The following is an 18506-nucleotide window of genomic DNA, read 5'->3' on the forward strand; positions in this document are numbered from 1 at the left end:
TAGAATTGAACTATAAGTTTATCTTTGGGTAGCCAAGCGCAGAGGATGCAAGCGCCATTTCCACTGAGGTACACAGGCCTCGAGGGGGGGGAAATAATAGCAATTTATTAGTTACTAAAGGAATTCTATAAGATTGATACAAAAGAGAATTTTCAATACATGATCAGGTGTGTTCTCAACACTCTCTTCACCTGGATATACTAGATTCTTTGCTTGAAGAATGGGGATTAAGGAAATGAATTGCCAGATTGCTCCATCGACGAATAAGTTTAAGGCGAGTGATGATCAGTATTGTGCGAAAAATGATGTGTTGGTTTCTCGTAACGAGTCTTTTGACTCCATTGAGATACCTATATAATAATAATAATAATAATAATAATAATAATAATAATAATAATAAATCAGCTAACACATGTTTATTCCCGTATTGGGATTAGGCGAGGCCGTTTAGCCCTATCTAACTTTTGGAGACTGAGTGGGCAGTTCAATCTCCACTGGCAGCCAATCAGAAATGTCTGGCCCAAGGCTATCACTGAATAAACGGCACGCAGTGAAGAGAGACTGCTCAACAAGTGCCGCCATCTCGTGGTCCCTAACTCTAATCCAAAATATATTTAATGTCTGAAATAATGTGGATTCTATGGTCGATTTTCTTGAGTTTACGGGACGAAAAACCCGAGTTTCTTGGAGAAAAAATGTGCTTGCCTGTGCCAGAGATCGAATAACTCCGGAACCGGTCGAAAAAAGGCTTAGAAAAATTTCCTCTAGTCGCCGACTAGATTCGAAATCAAGTTTTCCTTCGTGGGGGTCAAGCGCTGTGATGTGTAAACGTCCCATCCACTGAGCTACAAGTGGTGTTTACCACAACTGGATGGTTACCATCCAGGGTGCCAACTTATTCTTATTCAGGATTTTTTGATTGAGAGGACTAATTTGCTGTAGTAGTTATTACAGCAAGTTGGAGGGAAATAATGATACCAGAAGTTCTACGTTATCTTTGGGGAATACTATGATCATAATATCAGGATATCTAAGAGGAGATGGGGCATGGAAGGCAGGAGTTATATCCTATGATCCTGACTACGGACCAGAAGACCAGACTGTCGTATGAACAGGAGAAGATGCATTAGGAACTTTCATAATCTAATCCGGATTTGTTGGTATTTTACATCTCTTGTGAGCTGTAGTGTGCAGGCTGATTATGATGCTGACCATGTATTCTAATAATCCTTAGCCAAGGAGCACACAGCCCCTCCCTATATCACCTCAGTTAATACTTGCTTAATATTTAGTGGCTTCACTGAGTGTATGTTTTTTGGAACCTGAAAATCTATTTACACTAGGACTGTTGTTAGGACATATGTCGCTCCTAGGTAATCACTATTTTGCCGCCTCTAAATTCAAGAAAATATGAATACTTTCACAGTGTTTTTATGGTTGAGATAAAATTTGCAGCTCTAAATTGTCCTCCTAGCACTGCCTTAGTTGTTTAGCGGGATACGATTGCCGTGAGTTACACGACCACAGATTCTGTTTCTAGGTCTTCATGGAATCTCTGGTTTGATCAATATTCATCCCTTCTTTAAGGGCTTTTAGAAATATTGAGATCTTTAAGACTACTAGAGATATCAGTGTTTCGATGAGTCACGTCTGTCGGTTGCCTGTATTCTTAGTGAGGCTGTCTATTTTGCTGATTGAAGAATGAATGTTTTTGTGACAACAAGAAAAAAAAAAAAAAAAAAGAAAGAAAAAGAAAAAACCCAGCAACCTAAGAACGTATTATTTTACTTTTGTTAAAAAAAAAAAAAAAAAAAAGCCTAAAATTCTTTCCATCACAGTCGGGATATGCACCAAAGTCTTATTCTCAAGCAAGTGAAGTGATGATGTAGGTTCCATGAAGCCACATATTTTTTTAAGTGTCAAGTAACTTTTTAGTGACCTTGTACATGTGCTTCTGAAATACTGTTATGGTATGTACGTGTGTGCCGGGGGATTACCCTAATAATTTCTTGTTTTGAGGTCGAGAGAATTCACATTTGGCTTTTCAAATTTTTATTTTATTTTTTAACAGCTACGATTCAATAAATTGTACTTATTACTGTTGATTCGGTAATAAAATACTAGTTGTAAAATACATTCCAAACTTCTTTTTTTTTTTTTTTTTTGGCAGTAACTATTAACATTTTGAATGATTATTATATTTTCTCTAACGGTGATATGTAATTTTAAGTTCATTGAATACCTGAATGAAGATTAACTGCGGTGAAATGAAATGTTCATCATATAATGCATTGTTCATAATAATAAACATGTTTTCTAAAACGAGTAAATTGCGTATAAATATTTTGCACATACCGTTAAAATTTCTTTGTTTTAGAGTAAACACATACTTTTGTGTATTTACTTGATTCCTAGATAAGGTCATATTTGTAAAGATTATTTGTATGGTTATTTAGCCTGTTTTTGTTTAGGAGTGTCCCTTTTATAATGTCATTGGCTTTTTACTGAAATTTTAGGGCATTACTGATGTCTTATATAGGAATAAGACAGATATAGGAATAATTCGGACATACCTTTTTAGGATGTTCTTTACAAAGGTATGTCTGAATTATTCCGCCTATATATTCTTCATATATCTGTTTATATAAAACGTCAGTAATGCCTTAAATTTTGATAAAAAGCCAATGACATTCTAAAAGCGGCATCCTAAACAAATATAGGCTAAATAGCCATAAAAATGATATTTACTTAGAGGAGTAACATGGGAAATATTCCTAGAAATAATTTGTAAAGGTTTACTCATAATCCTTCCTGTGCAAGATCTGCTAAGAGCAGTTTATTTTTAATTTTGATATCAGTGGGACAAAGCAAAATGTGATGTTTTAACTGAGGCATACCCGCCTTCTCAAACTTCAGCATATGAAAAACATTTGTATGTACATACTGAAATAACTGCACAGTTTTTTTGTTTTTTTTTAGTTGGCATTGTCGATGACACTAAATTAACAGCTAATAATTTAAAGTCATTTACTTTTGTTAGCACGCTTTTTATATACTTGTCCATTTTTTTTTAAATGTTATCAGGCATTAATTATTATTATTACTATTATTATTATACAGGTATCTCCATGGAGTCAGAAGACTAATTATGGAAGAATACCTATCATAACACTCACTGAGCTCATTCACTGATGAAGCATTCAAATTACCTCTGGCAATCCATTCACTAATAAAAAAAAAATCTAGTCCTAACACTCTTGTTAACCATACTCTTATACAATGCGTGACTCCCCTCATTCTCTCTTTCTCTCTCTCTTCCTGCCATGTATCGAGGAAAGTCTTCAGTGTTGTTGAAAGCTTTTCCACTTGGTTATACTATAAATTAAAGATGCCAAGAAATTATATTCTTGGTTTAATCCTTTATCCAAGTGTATGCAAACAAAGTTTGTGCATGAAGTAACTTCCTGACTGGGCAACTTGTATATAGAGGCTAATGACTTCACAATCACTTACCTTAGTATCCCATAATGCAAAGCACATATCCTTACAGACATGTATAATGCTATGCATTATGGTGAGGGTCACTATCCAGACCAGTTTCGACCTTTATTGAGGTCTCATCAGTGGGAGCCAGACCCAAAAGTGATACCAAGGTTGAAGTAATGTAGAAGTTATATTTCCATATACATGCAGCCAAAAGGTGTCACACCTTATTACTAAAATATAGTTATATTCTTAGTTTAATATCCAAGTGTAAGCAAACAAAGTTTGCACGTGAAGTAACTTCACAACTGGGTAACTCGTATATAGAGGCTAATCACTTCACATCACTTGCCTTAGTATCTCATAATGCTTTGCATTATGGGATACTAAGTCAAGGATGGGATACTAACTCATTATGGGAAACTAAGCATTATGGGATACTAAGTCAAGGATGGGATACTAACTCATTATGGGAAACTAAGCATTATGGGTGTCCTATAAAATCCCTTTAATAACTCGCTTCTATCATATATCTTTTTTATCTATCAACTGGTTTTTGAATACCACGGACCTTCAATCATTCTGATAGGGAATTCCATAGATCTACCACAACCTCTGTCACTTGTTTCTGTATCCTCTTTCACCACTTCTTCATCCCTATGAAATCCTGATGAACAGTTCTATATGCAGTAGTCCACATGTGGTCTTATTACAGCCTTATAAAGGGGAATGATAACTTCTGTATCCCTGCTTGTTACTGTTCTTCTGCAACCACATAATCTGATGTGCTGTTTTGGGCTACCTTTGCAATATACCTTCTTGATTCAGTGTTTATAAGGAATAGTTGAAGGTGCAAATTCAGGACTGAGACATATATTCTTATATAGATCTGTAGTGAGTGTTAATTTCTGATTTAGTGTTAAGCTTCATATTTTGATGTTCATATTTACAAAAATATTTATGGATTTGTATATGTGATAAAAATGAGACTTGTACATGCATACAGTAATATACAATATAGGTTTAATTAAATAATTCTAATACAGCATACATATATTTAGTATAGTATATACTATTCCATGTTATACTGTTATGTTCTGTAAGTGAAATCAACATGTAGTGGAATTCACTGGGCCACAATGTAACAAATTGTGACAATTGCCAAATTTCCAGCTGCTACTATACACTGAAGTACTTAATTCATTTTAATGATGAACTATGATTAAACTCTTGTTTAATCATAATAGTAGGAAAGAGATTACTTCACGATTCTTTTTGCCACATGCAACACTACATTAGATTAAAATTTGATCATCTATTTTTTGAATTGTGTGAAGATCTATATTGCCATCCTAATCTTAATCAGATAGACTGTATGCCCATCTGTAAGTTTTGGGAAATTATTGCTGTTAATTGTTTATAATTTTTTAATTAATTAGTTGAGCTCTGATAGTTTCCTTCTAATGTGCAGCTGCGACCTAGGCACATGATTTTATGTGCATGATGTATAACTCATTCTTGAATTCAGTATTTAAATGTTGTTACCACTTCTGTCTTCTGATTGAAAGAAGCTCATGATATGTTGAGCAAAATATATAGGAGTAATAAATTACATTTAGTTTTCTCTTACACGTGTGAAGCTGTTATTTTATTTAAGAGTTATATTATTTTAATGTTCATGTGTGTATTAAACTTCTAGTAACTTATTCCTGCATAACTAACCAAGACAAAATCATATGCTGTGTGTTATGATCCATCGAGTCATTTCCGACTCCTGGCAACTCCATGAACATACACTCTTCATTCCGATCTGTCTCTGACCATGTCTTTCATAACACCCAAGTGCACTCCAGTTGCTTCTTTAACTCCATCCACCCATCTAATTCTTGGTCTTCCTCTTCTCCTGCTTCCATCAGCTTTAGCAAGCATCATCTTCTCCAGACTGTCATTTGCTCACATGTCCGAAGTATGACAATTTTTGCTTGATGATCTTGATGATTTATTCTGTCTGTCACTGATTTATTGGTTTGCTTTGCAGTCCATGGTATTCTTAGCAAGCGTCTCTCCAAACCTAATTCAGATGCATCTATCTTCCTTCTTTCACTTTTTCTCAGGGGTCCAACTTTCACATCCATACAGCACCACAGGGAATACAGGGTGTTCGGGATAAATTTGACAGTTTCGTAAGGAAAAAGAAAATCTTCTTTGTATCTATTAAATTTAATGAATTGACAAAAAAACATTACAGGCAGAGTTAATTACAATACTATCAACAAGATTTACTCAAAATAACCACCATTAGCATCGATCACAGCTTCAATTCTGCTTCGGAACCTCGAACAAGCTGATGCTACAGTCTCCCTGGGAAGGGCCGCAAAAACGGTTTTAATTTTATCCATTAACTGGGCTTTTGTATTACTGGAAGTGCGATTGGTGTCTTTTTCAACTGCGCCCCATACAAAATAATCCATGGGGTTAAGGTCTGGGGAGTTTGGAGGCCAAACATTTGGACTGGTGAAGTCGTAGAAATTTTCAGACAACCATTTTTGACTTTTCCCAGAGGTGTGGCAAGGGGCCGAATCCTGCTGCCATACATACAGCCTACCATTGGCTACCCTTGTTATCCAGGGCTTGACTACAGTTAGCAACTCCACGAACAAAGCCCGAATTCCAATGCCAGGGTTCTTCAACACCTGTTCCTGCAGATTTGCGAGGAATTCTGCTGTACGAACGCAATCAGATCGTCTGCTAGGGATCTTTCTTCTTGCTACATCCTCGTAGTCACCATTGCAAGTCTCTAGTTCATGCCTGATTGTTTTTACTGTATTCAGGGAGCATTGGGCAGCAGTCGTAATATCCTTATTTTGATGGCGGGCACGAATCATCATGATACAAGTTATTCTCTTCCATGATTCAGGTGGGTTCCAGCTATCCATCCTTTCTGACATCTTGTATATGAATGAAGAAGGGTCCAAACTTTTAAATGAAGAGAAGTGTGTGTTAATACATGTAACTTACGGAAAAATATAATTAATTATAAATATGTCAAATTTATCCCGAACACCCTGTATCTATGCTTTCACGATTCTGATTTTTGTTGTGAGGCTAATATCTTTATCTTTAAAGATCTTGCTTAAATTTGTCATTGCTGTTTTTTCTGAGTAATAATCTTCTTCTAACTTCGGTACAATAACCATCTTTATCAATTCGAGATCCTAGGAACACAAAATTGTTAACTGCTACCATTTTCTCCCCATCTGCTTCAAAATCATTAAGTTCACATGTTGCCATAACTTTTGTCTTTTTGAAGTTAAGTTTAAGACCATATTTAGCACTTTCTTCTTTAACTTTCATAATAAGTTCCTTCAGATCTTCTTTGCATTCTGCTAGCAAGGTGGTATCATCTGCATACCTCAAATTATTAATATTTTTTCCACCAATTTTAATTCCAAATGAAGACTCCTCCAGTCCTGCCATTCTTAAATATTCGCTGTACAAGTTAATCAGGTATGGAGATAAAATACATCTTTGTCGCACCCCTTTACCTATTGTGAAATACTCAGTTTCTCCATGATCTGTTCGGACAGTAGCTTCTTGTTCATAATAAAGATTCCTCAGAAGGATAATGAAATGCTCTGGGACTCCCATTGTTCTTAACACATTCCACAGTTTCACATGATCTACAGAGTCAGAAGCCTTGCTATAGTCAAGGAAACAAAGGTAGACATTCTTGTGATATTCCTGTGCTCTTTCTGTTATCCATCTCACATTGGCAATTTGATCTCTTGTTCCTCTGCCTTTTCAAAATCCTGCCTGTTCATCTGGCATTTCTCTCTTCATGAATGGTTCCAATCTTTTCTGAATGATCTTAAGTAAGACTTTACTTGCATGAGAAATCAATGCTATAGTTCTGTAATTTTCGCACTCTCTTGCATCACCTTTCTTCAATAAAGGTATATAAACTGATTTTTTCCATTCTCTAGGCCATGTAGTTGTGATCCAAATTTGCTGACATAGAGCTGTTAAAACTTTAACTGCCTCTTCTCCCAGGGCTTTGAGTAGCTCAATGCATATTCCATCTCCTCCTGGTGCTTTCTTACTGGATATCTGGTGCTGTGTCCACCTCACTTCGCTCTCCACTGGTACTGGTTCCTGTGTATAATTCTGCTCTTCAAATTTCTCAGTAATTTTGGAGTCCTTTCTGTAAAGGTCTTCTGTATACTCTTTCCATCTTTCTTTGATGTCTGCAGCTTCTGTAAGATATCCTTTGTGTTTACTTTTCAATATTGTCACCTTGGCACTAAACTTTCCTGTTAGTTCTCTGATCTTTTTGAAAATCATATGCTACCATACAGAAATCCAAGCACTGTATGCCTCCTGTAGTTTTTTGACAAAAGACATCAGAAAATACTAAATAACTTGGATACTAAAAAGTCTTCTGGTCCTGGTCTCTCCAACTGTTCTCAGACATTCTACTCCAGAGCTAATGCTTGTCCAGCATCATCTCTACAATTTATTATACATGTTTGGTACATATCCTAATGCATGGAAGCAGTTTCATATCCATCCTATTCCAAAAAAAAAAGGGCAATGGAAGTCTGCCTTCCAACTACCGACCAATTGCCATCATCTTTGTCTCTTCAAAATAATGTTGAAAGTCATCAATAACCAACTCCTCCACTACTTCAGAGGCCCATGAATTAATCAGTAACCCACCAGTACAGATTCCACCATTCAAGATCCAGAGCTGATCTCATAGCTTACATCACCTAACACTGGACACGTGCCATGGAAAGTTTTAGAGAAACTTGTGCTGTTGACTTTGATATTGGCAATGCTTAGCCTGTGTGTGTGTGTGTGTGTGTGTGTGTGTGTGGCATTGAGGCCTGCTAAGCAAATTGTCATCCTTTCATCTCCCTGCTACCTTTTGTAATTGGGTAGCCAGATTTCTCTCTGGTTACCCAATTGCTGCAGAAGTGCCTGAAGGCTCTGTCCTATCACATGCTCTCTTTCTCTTATACAGAAATGACCTACTCATAATCACCACTAATCCTATCACAGCTTTACAGTTGATGGTACTCTTTACTCATTTGACAAACACTGTAGTATTCATACATCCCAGGCTACAAGATCACATCACATCTAAAACTAGTGCCCTAAGCATTGATCTATGTACTATCCTTCAGTGAGGCGAGGATAATCTTGCCATGTTCAATAACACCGAAGCAGTCTTGCCTCTTTTCTCTCTCAAAAGAGATATCAGCTCACCTACCCTTACCCTCAGTAATATACACATCACCAGACAAGATCGGATCTCACTCTGCTCGCACTAACATTTATCACTAGTCTCTCCTGTTATAAACACATCACATCAGTAGCCTCCTCTCCAAAAAACTAGCCATTCTCTTTTGTTCATGAGACTATTTTACACCCAACCAACTCTCAACTATATACAAATCCCAAATCTTCTCATGCTTAGAATACTGTGTGGTTTGTATTGCAGTCTCATAGATCCCTCTTGCAGATTCATTCATCTTCTATTTCACAGATGCAGTGTTTCATCACTGTGTTTATTCTACACGTACTTCCATGTGGTCACTGCTCCGGTGAATTGACAACCATCATTCCTCTACTTTCTGTTTCACACGTTAATACAAGAGCTGCAGCTGCCTGGCACCCCTTTACTGTACAACTGCAAACACACTGAACCTGCTTCTATTCATCCTCTTTTATTCTGTCCACCTCTGTTCTCTGGAACAGCCTTCCTCAAGAAGTATTTCCAAACTCTTCTTAAAAAAAAAAAACATCAATAAACTTCTATCTCAATTCTCATCTGCACTCGTCATGATGTGCATATAAGTCTCTCAATATCTCATGTATAGGATCAATATTAAAAAAAAAAATTTGAAAATAAAAGCATACATCTTACCACTTTGCTATGATAACTTGCCTATTAACGATGACAAAACACTTATAGAAATAAGAAGGAATTATCATATTTCATCAATATATATGAAATATTATCATATATCATATTTCATTCATTCATGAAGTATGATATTACATCGAACATTGTAAACAAATAATACTTTATGTACAGGAATGTCTCAATCATTTGACTTGCATGATTTTGTGTTACTGCTATTTTTTCTGATTTTTTTTTCCATTTGGAATGGCACATGCTGGTTCTGTGTATGTGGAAATTTGTTTATGTGAATACCTTTACATTATTGGTTTTTCTTACATTATTGATTCATTATTATTATTATAATTATGTGACACCTCCAGGGAGTCCAAGGACTCCTTGTGGGAGGGCACACTACTCTACTTTGCTAATACATCTCATCCTCTCCACTACTACTTAATTCTCCAACCATGACACTACTACCATCAATGCCATCTATTCTGTCATCACCATCAACAGTATTTTTGGTCTGTAAATTGCATGTGTTCTGAAGGTTGACTTGTCTGTACACAGGATGAAAAACTGAGTTTATAACTCACCTTCAAGTGAAAAAGCCCATATAAGGATTCCTCTCATCACGACAAGAATTGAACCCAGGTCTTTTCCAATCGAAGGACGCAATGTTCCGCTGTTCTTCTAATTGCGCTACGGCAGCTAATATTTAATTTTCACTATGGTTGAAACTGTTTCTCATCATCATCATCAAATTCCTGCCATGTACCCACAAGGGGTGTACATGCAAAAATTATATCATTACTAACTTCCTATCTACAATTTTCCTCCAGATCAGTCTGTTACTTGTCAAGATTCCAACATTATCAGATTTTATATTTCTATTGTCTAAGGCACTTTGTACTGTATCAATCCACCTATATCTTGGTCTTCCTCTGGGTTGTTTTGCTGCCAACCTGGCAGAGAACACTAATCTTTCTTCGCCCATTCTGTTCAAGTGACCATACCACCTGAGATTAGCTCTGCTAATGCATTCCTGGATGCCGAGAATGTCAAGTTGTTTCCTAATATCCTCGTTTTTAATATGATATTGCCATTGATGCCTTCTGTTCACGCCTATAATCTTTCTCAGGACTCTCATATCTGCGGTCTCTAGTCTTTGGTCAAGTGTTTTATTTCTGACCATAAGTTAAAACGGGTTTGAACACTGTCTTGTATACAGTTAATTTAGTGTTCCAACTAATTTCTCTCTTATTCCATATGAATTAATTTATTCAATTGACTTCCCACCATACCAGCTTTGCTGATTCTGTTGTCTATTTCTATATTTAATTTACCATCTTCAGTAAAAATCGTGCCTAAGTAGCTGAAATGTTTTACTTGTTCCACAGGTTCTCCATTCACAACACAGTTGACATTATTATTATTATTATTATTATTCAGGCCTCCAAGGAGTCAAAAGACTCATTGAGGGAGGTCCTTCCTAAGATATAAAGTCTGTCAAGACTCATCGAGGGGAGGTCCCCCCCTGAGAAACACAAAGTCTATCATACCACTCTTTAAACTCACTGACCGTTCTCGCTCCCACCACTCCACCAGGCAATGCATTCCACGGCTCAACCACCCTCCACACAAAGAAACCACTCCTTACCCTCTTGCTCACAGTTTCCTTTCGTAACTTCCAGGGATGGCCTCTTGTCATCACTCCTTCCCACTGTTCAACCAAGCGAAAGAACTCCCCAGTGTCAACCCTGTAACCACCTCTCAACAGTTTAAAAGTCTCAATCATATCACCTCTCCTTCTGCTATCCACCAAACTCTGCAGTCCACATTCTCTCAGCCGATCCTCATAACTATCCTTGTACAGTCCTGAAACCATCTTTGTCATCCGTCTTTGTATCCTTTCCACAGTTAATTTATCCCCTTCAAATCCTGGGGACCAAATCTGAGAACAATAGTCCAAGTGTGGTCTGATCAGAGACTTATACAACGGAATGATAACCCTCTTATCTCTGCAGGTCAGTGTCCTTCTCATAATAGCAGCAATCCTCTGTGTTACCTTCACCACCTTTGCAATATGTCCCCTAAACTTCAGGTTTCTATCAATCATCAACCCTAGATCTCTTGTCTCCCCTACTTCCTCCAATATAACTCCTCCCATAGAGTATGCAGCATCCCATCGATGTTTCCCAAACCTCAAGACCTTACATTTTGCTGCATTAAACTGAAATCCCCATTCATTTGCCCATCTATCTAGCTTATTTAAATCCTCTTGCAGGGCTACCACATCTGCACTATTACTAATAATCCTTCCCAGCTTCGCATCATCCGCAAACAACTGAATATCCCCCTGCAATTCACTGGCTATGTCATTGATATAAAGGTTAAACAATATAGGTCCTAGTACTGAGCCCTGTGGGACCCCACTTGTAACCCTCTGCCTCCTGGAAACTGCTCCACCATGCACAACTCTCTGATACCTATCAGACAGCCAATCCTGAATCCAGTTGACCAATCCAACATCCAGACCCATGTGCTGCAACTTAGATATCAGCTTATCATGTGGCACCCTGTCAAATGCCTTCGCCAAGTCTAAGAAAATTGCAGTATATGCCTTTCCCTCATCTAATGTTCTTGAAACTTTATTATAAAAGGCTAGCATATTGCTAAAACAAGAGCATCCTTTCACAAATCCATGTTGATTTTCACAGATAACATTACCCTCATCTGTCCAATGCTGTATACGGTCCCTCACTACTTTCTCCAAGATCTTAACAACTTAAAAAACATTTTCAATTTCATTTTCAATGATTCTGCCTATTTTCATTGTCTTTGTCTTTTTATTGCTGACCTTCATTCCATATCTATTGCAACAGCTATTCAATTTAGTCAGGGAATCTTGCAATCTTGTAGTGGATTTATTTAGAAGTATAACATCATCCGGATAAAGCAAAGAGCTGAGATTAACATCTCCAATTTTGATATCATGTTTAATGCCACTCTCCTTCATAATGTGATCCATATAGATAATGAATAACAGAGGGGATAATGTACATCCTTGTCTCACACCAGATTTAACATTAAACCATCTTCCTGTACTTCCTTCAATTCTAACTGTTGACTTACAACTCAAATAAAGACTAAGTATTGCTTGATACCACTTTCCTTCCCATTGACACTATATAACTGTAGTGTATTGAATAGCTTCTCTCTTGGCACCTTGTCATATGCCTTTTCCAAATTGGCAAAACTTAAATACAGATCTTTGTTATATTCTTCTCAACCGTTTCTCAAGTATGCTTGCATAGATCTTGCCAGAACACTCAGTAGGGAAATACCTCTATAATTCTCACATTCAGTTTTATTTCCCTTTTTATATATGGGTACCATGAGAGCTCTACTCCAATCATTGGGAATTTTCCCCTCTGTTCAGGCTTTCTGAACTATGCAGCGCAGCCACTGTAAGACTCTTATACCACCATACTTCAGCATTTCTGGTCGAATATCATCTACTCCAGCAGCCTTTCCACATTTCAAGCCTTTGATGGTTTTTTCTACTTCAAGTATGGATATGTATTCCTGACTGCATGCCTGGTCAGTGTTTTTTACCACTGTGCTGTCATCACTGCTTGTTTCATTAGCAGTTTTTCAAAGTAATTAATCCATACTTCAAGGATATCTTTTTCACCAGTTTTCATGTCACCTTTATCATCTCTAACTCCTTTTACAACACTCTTTCCTCCTTTCCTAAGCTTCTTCAACAACCTCCAGAATATTTTGCCACCTTCTTGATATTTATTTTCTATTTTCTTGCCAAAGTCCTCTCATGACTTTTGTTTAGCTAGTTTTACACAGTGTTTAGCATTCTTGCATTTGTCTCTGGATTCTTTAAGAGCACAAGCTGACTTATTGGACAGGAACTTTTGATATGCTTTCTTCTTTTCCTTTACTGCCTCTTTAACTTCCTGTGTCCACCAGGGAGTTCTGATTTTTTTATCCTTGCAGACAACCTCACCACATGCCTCTCTGGCAGAATCAATCAATGTTTTCTTCAGAGTTTGCCACTGAATCTCCAAGGTTTGATTCCTGTTCTCAAACTCTTTCATTTTTTATTCAATAATCTTTGTGTATTTTAGTCTACAGTTCACATCTGAGAGCTGCTCAACTTTTATTCGCTTTAAAACTTTCTTACGTGTTATTCTTTTCAATATGAAATTCAATTTTATCCTGCTCAAGACTAAATAGTGATCACTTCCAATTTCAAATCCTCTGTATACTCTGGTGTCCTGCACCAGGGAGAAAACATCACTATCAACAATAACATAGTCAATGAGACTTTTCTTATTCCTAGCCTCTTCTCTCCATTTGAATTTGTGCACATTTTTATGTTGGAACATGGTGTTAGCAATAACCAGTCCATGTGCTGAGCAGAAATCCAACAGATATTTGCCATTATTATTAGCTTTGCTCTCTTCTCCAAATTTTACCAAAATATTTTTGTATGTCTGACAATGCTATTTAGATCCTACTCTGCTATTTAGATCCCCAACAAGGACCAACTTTTCCTTTTTCATTGTGTCAGTTGGTTTTTCTAAAACCTCAAAAAATTCCTCCACTTCTACCTTAGTAGAATCTTCTGTGGGAAGTCTCATTGTCCAGTTCCCCATTCTCATATTTGCCCACATTACTCTACTTGAGACTGACTGCCATTCAAGATTAGCCTCGTATTTTGTGTTGAATACTATGGCTATGCCGTCTTTTCCTTGATTGTCATTGCCTGAATATAACATTTTGTATTTATTGCTCAGAAAGATCTCACCAGTTTTGGTCTTTTTTGTTTCGGTTACCCCTATTATGTCGATCTGGAATTAGATCTACTTATCTAATTCCTCAGCTAGCTCCATTTCTTTGCCATTCAGGCTTCTTACATTGATAGTACCGATCTTTAACCCTGGTGATGTTGAGTTGGGGCTAGTTTTCAGATTTGTTCCCATAGCCGACTTTTCGCTGTTCTCCCTGGTTCCCTGGCGAAAACAATGGGGGCCTTGGTTAACCGGGCGACACCCCAGCCGTCATGTTTCTACATTGCTTATCTTCAGATTTTAATTTACCGGTCTCTATGTTTTTTTTTTTTTTTTTTTTCCTATACTAAGCACACCCAACAGAATGAATTCTAATAAACCTTCAAAGAAAAGAAAAAGCTATTGTTTTAGAAGAAATGTTTTCTGTTGTGAGAGAAGAGCAGAGATTAGAGGAAAACATGAAGGATAAAAAAGTAGTTACTGGACTTGTTGAATCAACTTTTTGTACCATCAAAAATAATCCTTAAAGAATTAAAGGCTGTGTAAAAGTATCATGTGTATAAAAGTACTTGAGAGTTTATTTATTTGATCATCAATTACGGAAAAACGGGAAAGAATTTTAGCTTCATATTACTAAGTTGGTACATCTCTCATAAGTACCCATGTGAAATTGCAAGTCATTCTATTAAGTAGTTTGTTTTATATAGGTGTCTGAAGCAAAAGTGTTCTCTATATAATGGATAAAATTGAGTATTGTGTGGTTATAAAATTCTTGGTAAAAGAAGGTTTAGCACCAAAAGAAATTCATTCAAAGTTTATAAAAGTTTATGGACTCTCAACTCCTTCATTTTTGACAATTAAGAAATGGACTGCCTAGTTTAAACATGGCTGTACCAGCCTTGAAGATAATCCACGTGAAGGATGTCCAAAATGTGTAACAACACCAGAAATCATTGATCAAGTGCAAAATATAGTATTGGATGACTGGTGAGTCAATGTGCATGAAATTGCTGAGACTATAGGCATTTCAAAAGAACGGCTCTCCACCATACCAGCTTTTGTTTTAATAAAGATGGCAGATGTTTGTTAATTTGCTATCTTATTAAAAATTGTGCTTATAATAGCTGAATTATTTTACTTGTTTTATAGGTTCTCCATTGAAAATTCAGGTGAAATTTTATGTGTCCCTGCCTGTTTTTAATGGTTTGGTTTTTGATTTCAAATTTTCATGCTATATTTGTTATAGCTCTCATTCAGTTTAAAGAATCTTGTACATTTGGTCAATGAGTTTAAGGAGTGGTATGATAGACTTTGTGTTTCTTAGGGGGGGGGGCCTCCCCTCGATGAGTCTTGACAGACTTTATGTTCTTAGGAAGCACCTCCCATGATGAGTCTTTTGACTCCATGGAGGGCTGAATAATAATAATAATATTTTGCATGAACAATTGCAAATGAAAAAGCTTTGCACAAGATGGATGCCACGCTTGCTCACAGCAAATCAAAAATGCACTCACACGAAAATCTTTGAACAGTGCTTTGAGCATTTTAACAAGAATAAAACTGATTTTGTGCATCAGTTTATTACTATAGATGAGACTTAGATTCACCATTATACCAGAATCCAAATAGCAGTGAAAACAGTGGACAGAAGCCGGTTTTCCATCAGCAGGAAAGGTCATGGCATTGGTGTTTTGGGATGCTAAAGGATGTTCTTATTCAGTATAAATTTCTCCAACTGGCTCTCCACCATACCAGCTTTTGTTTTAATAAAGAGGCAGATGTTTGTTAATTTGCCATCTTATTAAAAATTGTGCTTATAATAGCTGAATTATTTTACTCGTTCTATAGGTTCTCCATTGAAAACTCAGTTGAAATTTTGTGTGTCCCTGCATGTTTTTAATAGTTTGGTTTTTTGATTTCAAATTTTCATGCTATATTTGTTATATAGCTCTCATTCAGTTTAAGGAATCTTGTTCACTTGAAATGTATTATTATTATTCAGGCCTCTGTGGAGTCTAAAGTCTCATCGTGGGAGGTTCTTCCTAGGAAATGCAAAGTCTATCATACCACTCCTTGAACTCATTCATTGTTCTTGCTCTCACCGCTATCAGGTAATGCATTCCATGGTTCAGCCACCCTCCATGCAAAGAAATCTCTCATCACCTTTATGCTCACAGCTTCCTTTTGTAACTTCCAAGGATGGTCCCTTGTCATCACTCCTTTGTACTGTTCTACCAAGTGAAAGAACTCCCCAATGTCAACCCTGTAATCAACAATTTAAAAGTCTCAATCATATAACTTCTCCTTCTATCTACCAAACTCTGTAGTCCACTGTCTCTCAGCCGATCCTCATAACTAACATTGTACAGTCCTGAAACCATCTTTGTTATCTGCCTCTGTACCCTTTCCACAGTTAATTTATCTGCTTCAAATTGCTGCCAAAAAATGCTGTACCCTGCTACTTCTATTCCTGTTATTATATCATCTTCCATCAACTACGTCTCAGAGATCCCAATAATCTTTGGCCAGGCTGATGCTATCAGTGCCACTAATTCATCTCGTTTATTCCGGATACTCCTGGCATTAGTATAAAGCATAAAAATGCCACTGCTTCTATACCTATCTTTATCCCCTCCAGGCTCCACTTTACTGAGTGTTACCTGATGTCGTCTCCCCTTTCCCCCAAGCACCCACAAAAGACCACCCCTGCTACCATCCACCCTGGGAATTCTAGTTTCCCTGCATTGACACACTTACTCATTCAGAAAATAGCAATCTCTCCAAATGCCTACGTCCTTCCTCATTCAAATGCAAAAGATCTCTCGCATGCAGTTCCTTTCTGTCCTCAGGTGCCCTCCAAGCATCCACATATTCTAATCCTCTCTTCTGACACATTATGGCCATGATGCAATTCATTATTATTGCTCTTCTGTTCATCTCGTCATTATCATATCTGGGTAACACACACACTATCTTTCCCTCTGTGTGTTTTCTTTTGTACAACCTCAAGCATGAATCTCAGCTCTCTTGCCATTTAATTTACACTGCCTTTCAAATCATTTGTGCCCACTATCACAATCATCTCATCCACCCTTTCACCCGTCTTAATTGCCATAGCCACACTTTCTATTGTTTCTCCAGGCAAACACTCCTCTGGCATCCTATCTTGCACACCACAGATCATCGAGTCTCCATACATCAGACCTCTTACCACTCTATTCCTTGATTGCTCACCTGTATCCCTCACTCTCTCTATCCTCTAACCCTTTCTCTCTGTGTTTCCCTACTTACCTGTTGTCCTGGCATCACTCTATCCCTGGTTCTAGCACTCTCTTGCATTCTTCTCACTGCCTCTCTCTGACTGTTTCCATTCTCTCCACTTCTATCATTCCCAGAACTCTCTCTCTCTCTCTCTCATTCCCTCTCTTTTACTGTTTCTAATTCTCTCCTTTTCTATCATTCCCATAACTCTCTCTCACTCCTACACTGATTTGCCTTGCATTCATCACTTCCATATGCCTAAGCTCATCTTTCATATTTCTCATCTCATTCCCAAGACATTCCACCTCCTCTTTCAGCTCATCTCTCTCTCTCTCTCTCTCTCTCTCTCTCTCTCTCTCTCTCTCTCTCTCTCTCTCTCTCTCTCTCTCTCTGGAAGTTAGCCACTCTTGCTCACCATTCATCCTCCTAATCAAGACAATCTCCAAAAACTTCACAATCATTCAAGCCTTCCACACTCCCTACTCTATATGGAGCATAAAACAATGAACTAAAACATCTGCATAAAATAATGAAGTAAAATTAACATATCAAATTTTTTTCATAGCCACTTTCTTTCTTCATGTGATCTATATAGATAACATTGGAGATAGTTTGCATATTTTCCTAAACCTGATTTTACACAAACCATCTTTTTATCCTTTATTGCTTTCAAATTTAACTGCAGACTTATAACTTAAGTATAGACTATGTAATGCTTGATATAATGTAATGATTGCATCATATAATTGTAGCGTTTGAACAGCTTTTCTCCTGGAACCATGTAATTCTTTAAAACAAACAGTTTTAAAGTGAAAATCTGATCCTAACAATCTCTGTTTGGTCTGAATCTAGCTCATGTTTCTCTTTTATAGCTTTTATTAGCCTTTTCTCAGGTATGCTTGCAAAAAAAAAAAAAGCGGCTTCGTAGCACATTCGGAAGAATGACAGTTCATTGCGCCCTTTGATTGGAATAGGCCTAAGTTCGATTCTCGTCGTGACAGGAGGAATCTTTATTCGGACCACAGTCGGAAGAATGACAGTTC

The 18506-nt window shown here is 37.1% G+C and overlaps 1 protein-coding gene across 5 annotated transcripts in view; it reads left to right on the forward strand.

The window, feature by feature from the left end:
* Positions 1 to 1845: 1845 nt before the first annotated feature.
* The window catches only part of LOC150103872 (serine/threonine-protein kinase Nek7-like), a 199502-nt gene continuing 182841 nt past the window's right edge, over positions 1846 to 18506 (forward strand). For 2 of the 5 annotated variants that reach the window (XM_090396578.1, XM_090396580.1), the window contains exon 1: positions 2702 to 2932. Coding sequence is in view for 1 of the 5 variants with exons in the window: in XM_090396577.1 (XP_090252703.1) it covers positions 1968 to 1970 (3 nt within the window). In the remaining 4 variants the exon portion in view is untranslated. Of the gene's footprint in view, positions 1971 to 2701; positions 2933 to 18506 lie in introns of those variants that run through there. The other 3 variants (XM_090396582.1, XM_090396579.1, XM_090396577.1) reach the window with 3 other exon arrangements.

Source organism: Typopeltis vanoorti, chromosome 8 (assembly GCF_054136105.1).
Source record: "Typopeltis vanoorti isolate ZY-2024b chromosome 8, IOZ_Tvanoo_1.0, whole genome shotgun sequence".
In the NCBI taxonomy this organism is placed as follows: domain Eukaryota; kingdom Metazoa; phylum Arthropoda; class Arachnida; order Uropygi; family Thelyphonidae; genus Typopeltis; species Typopeltis vanoorti.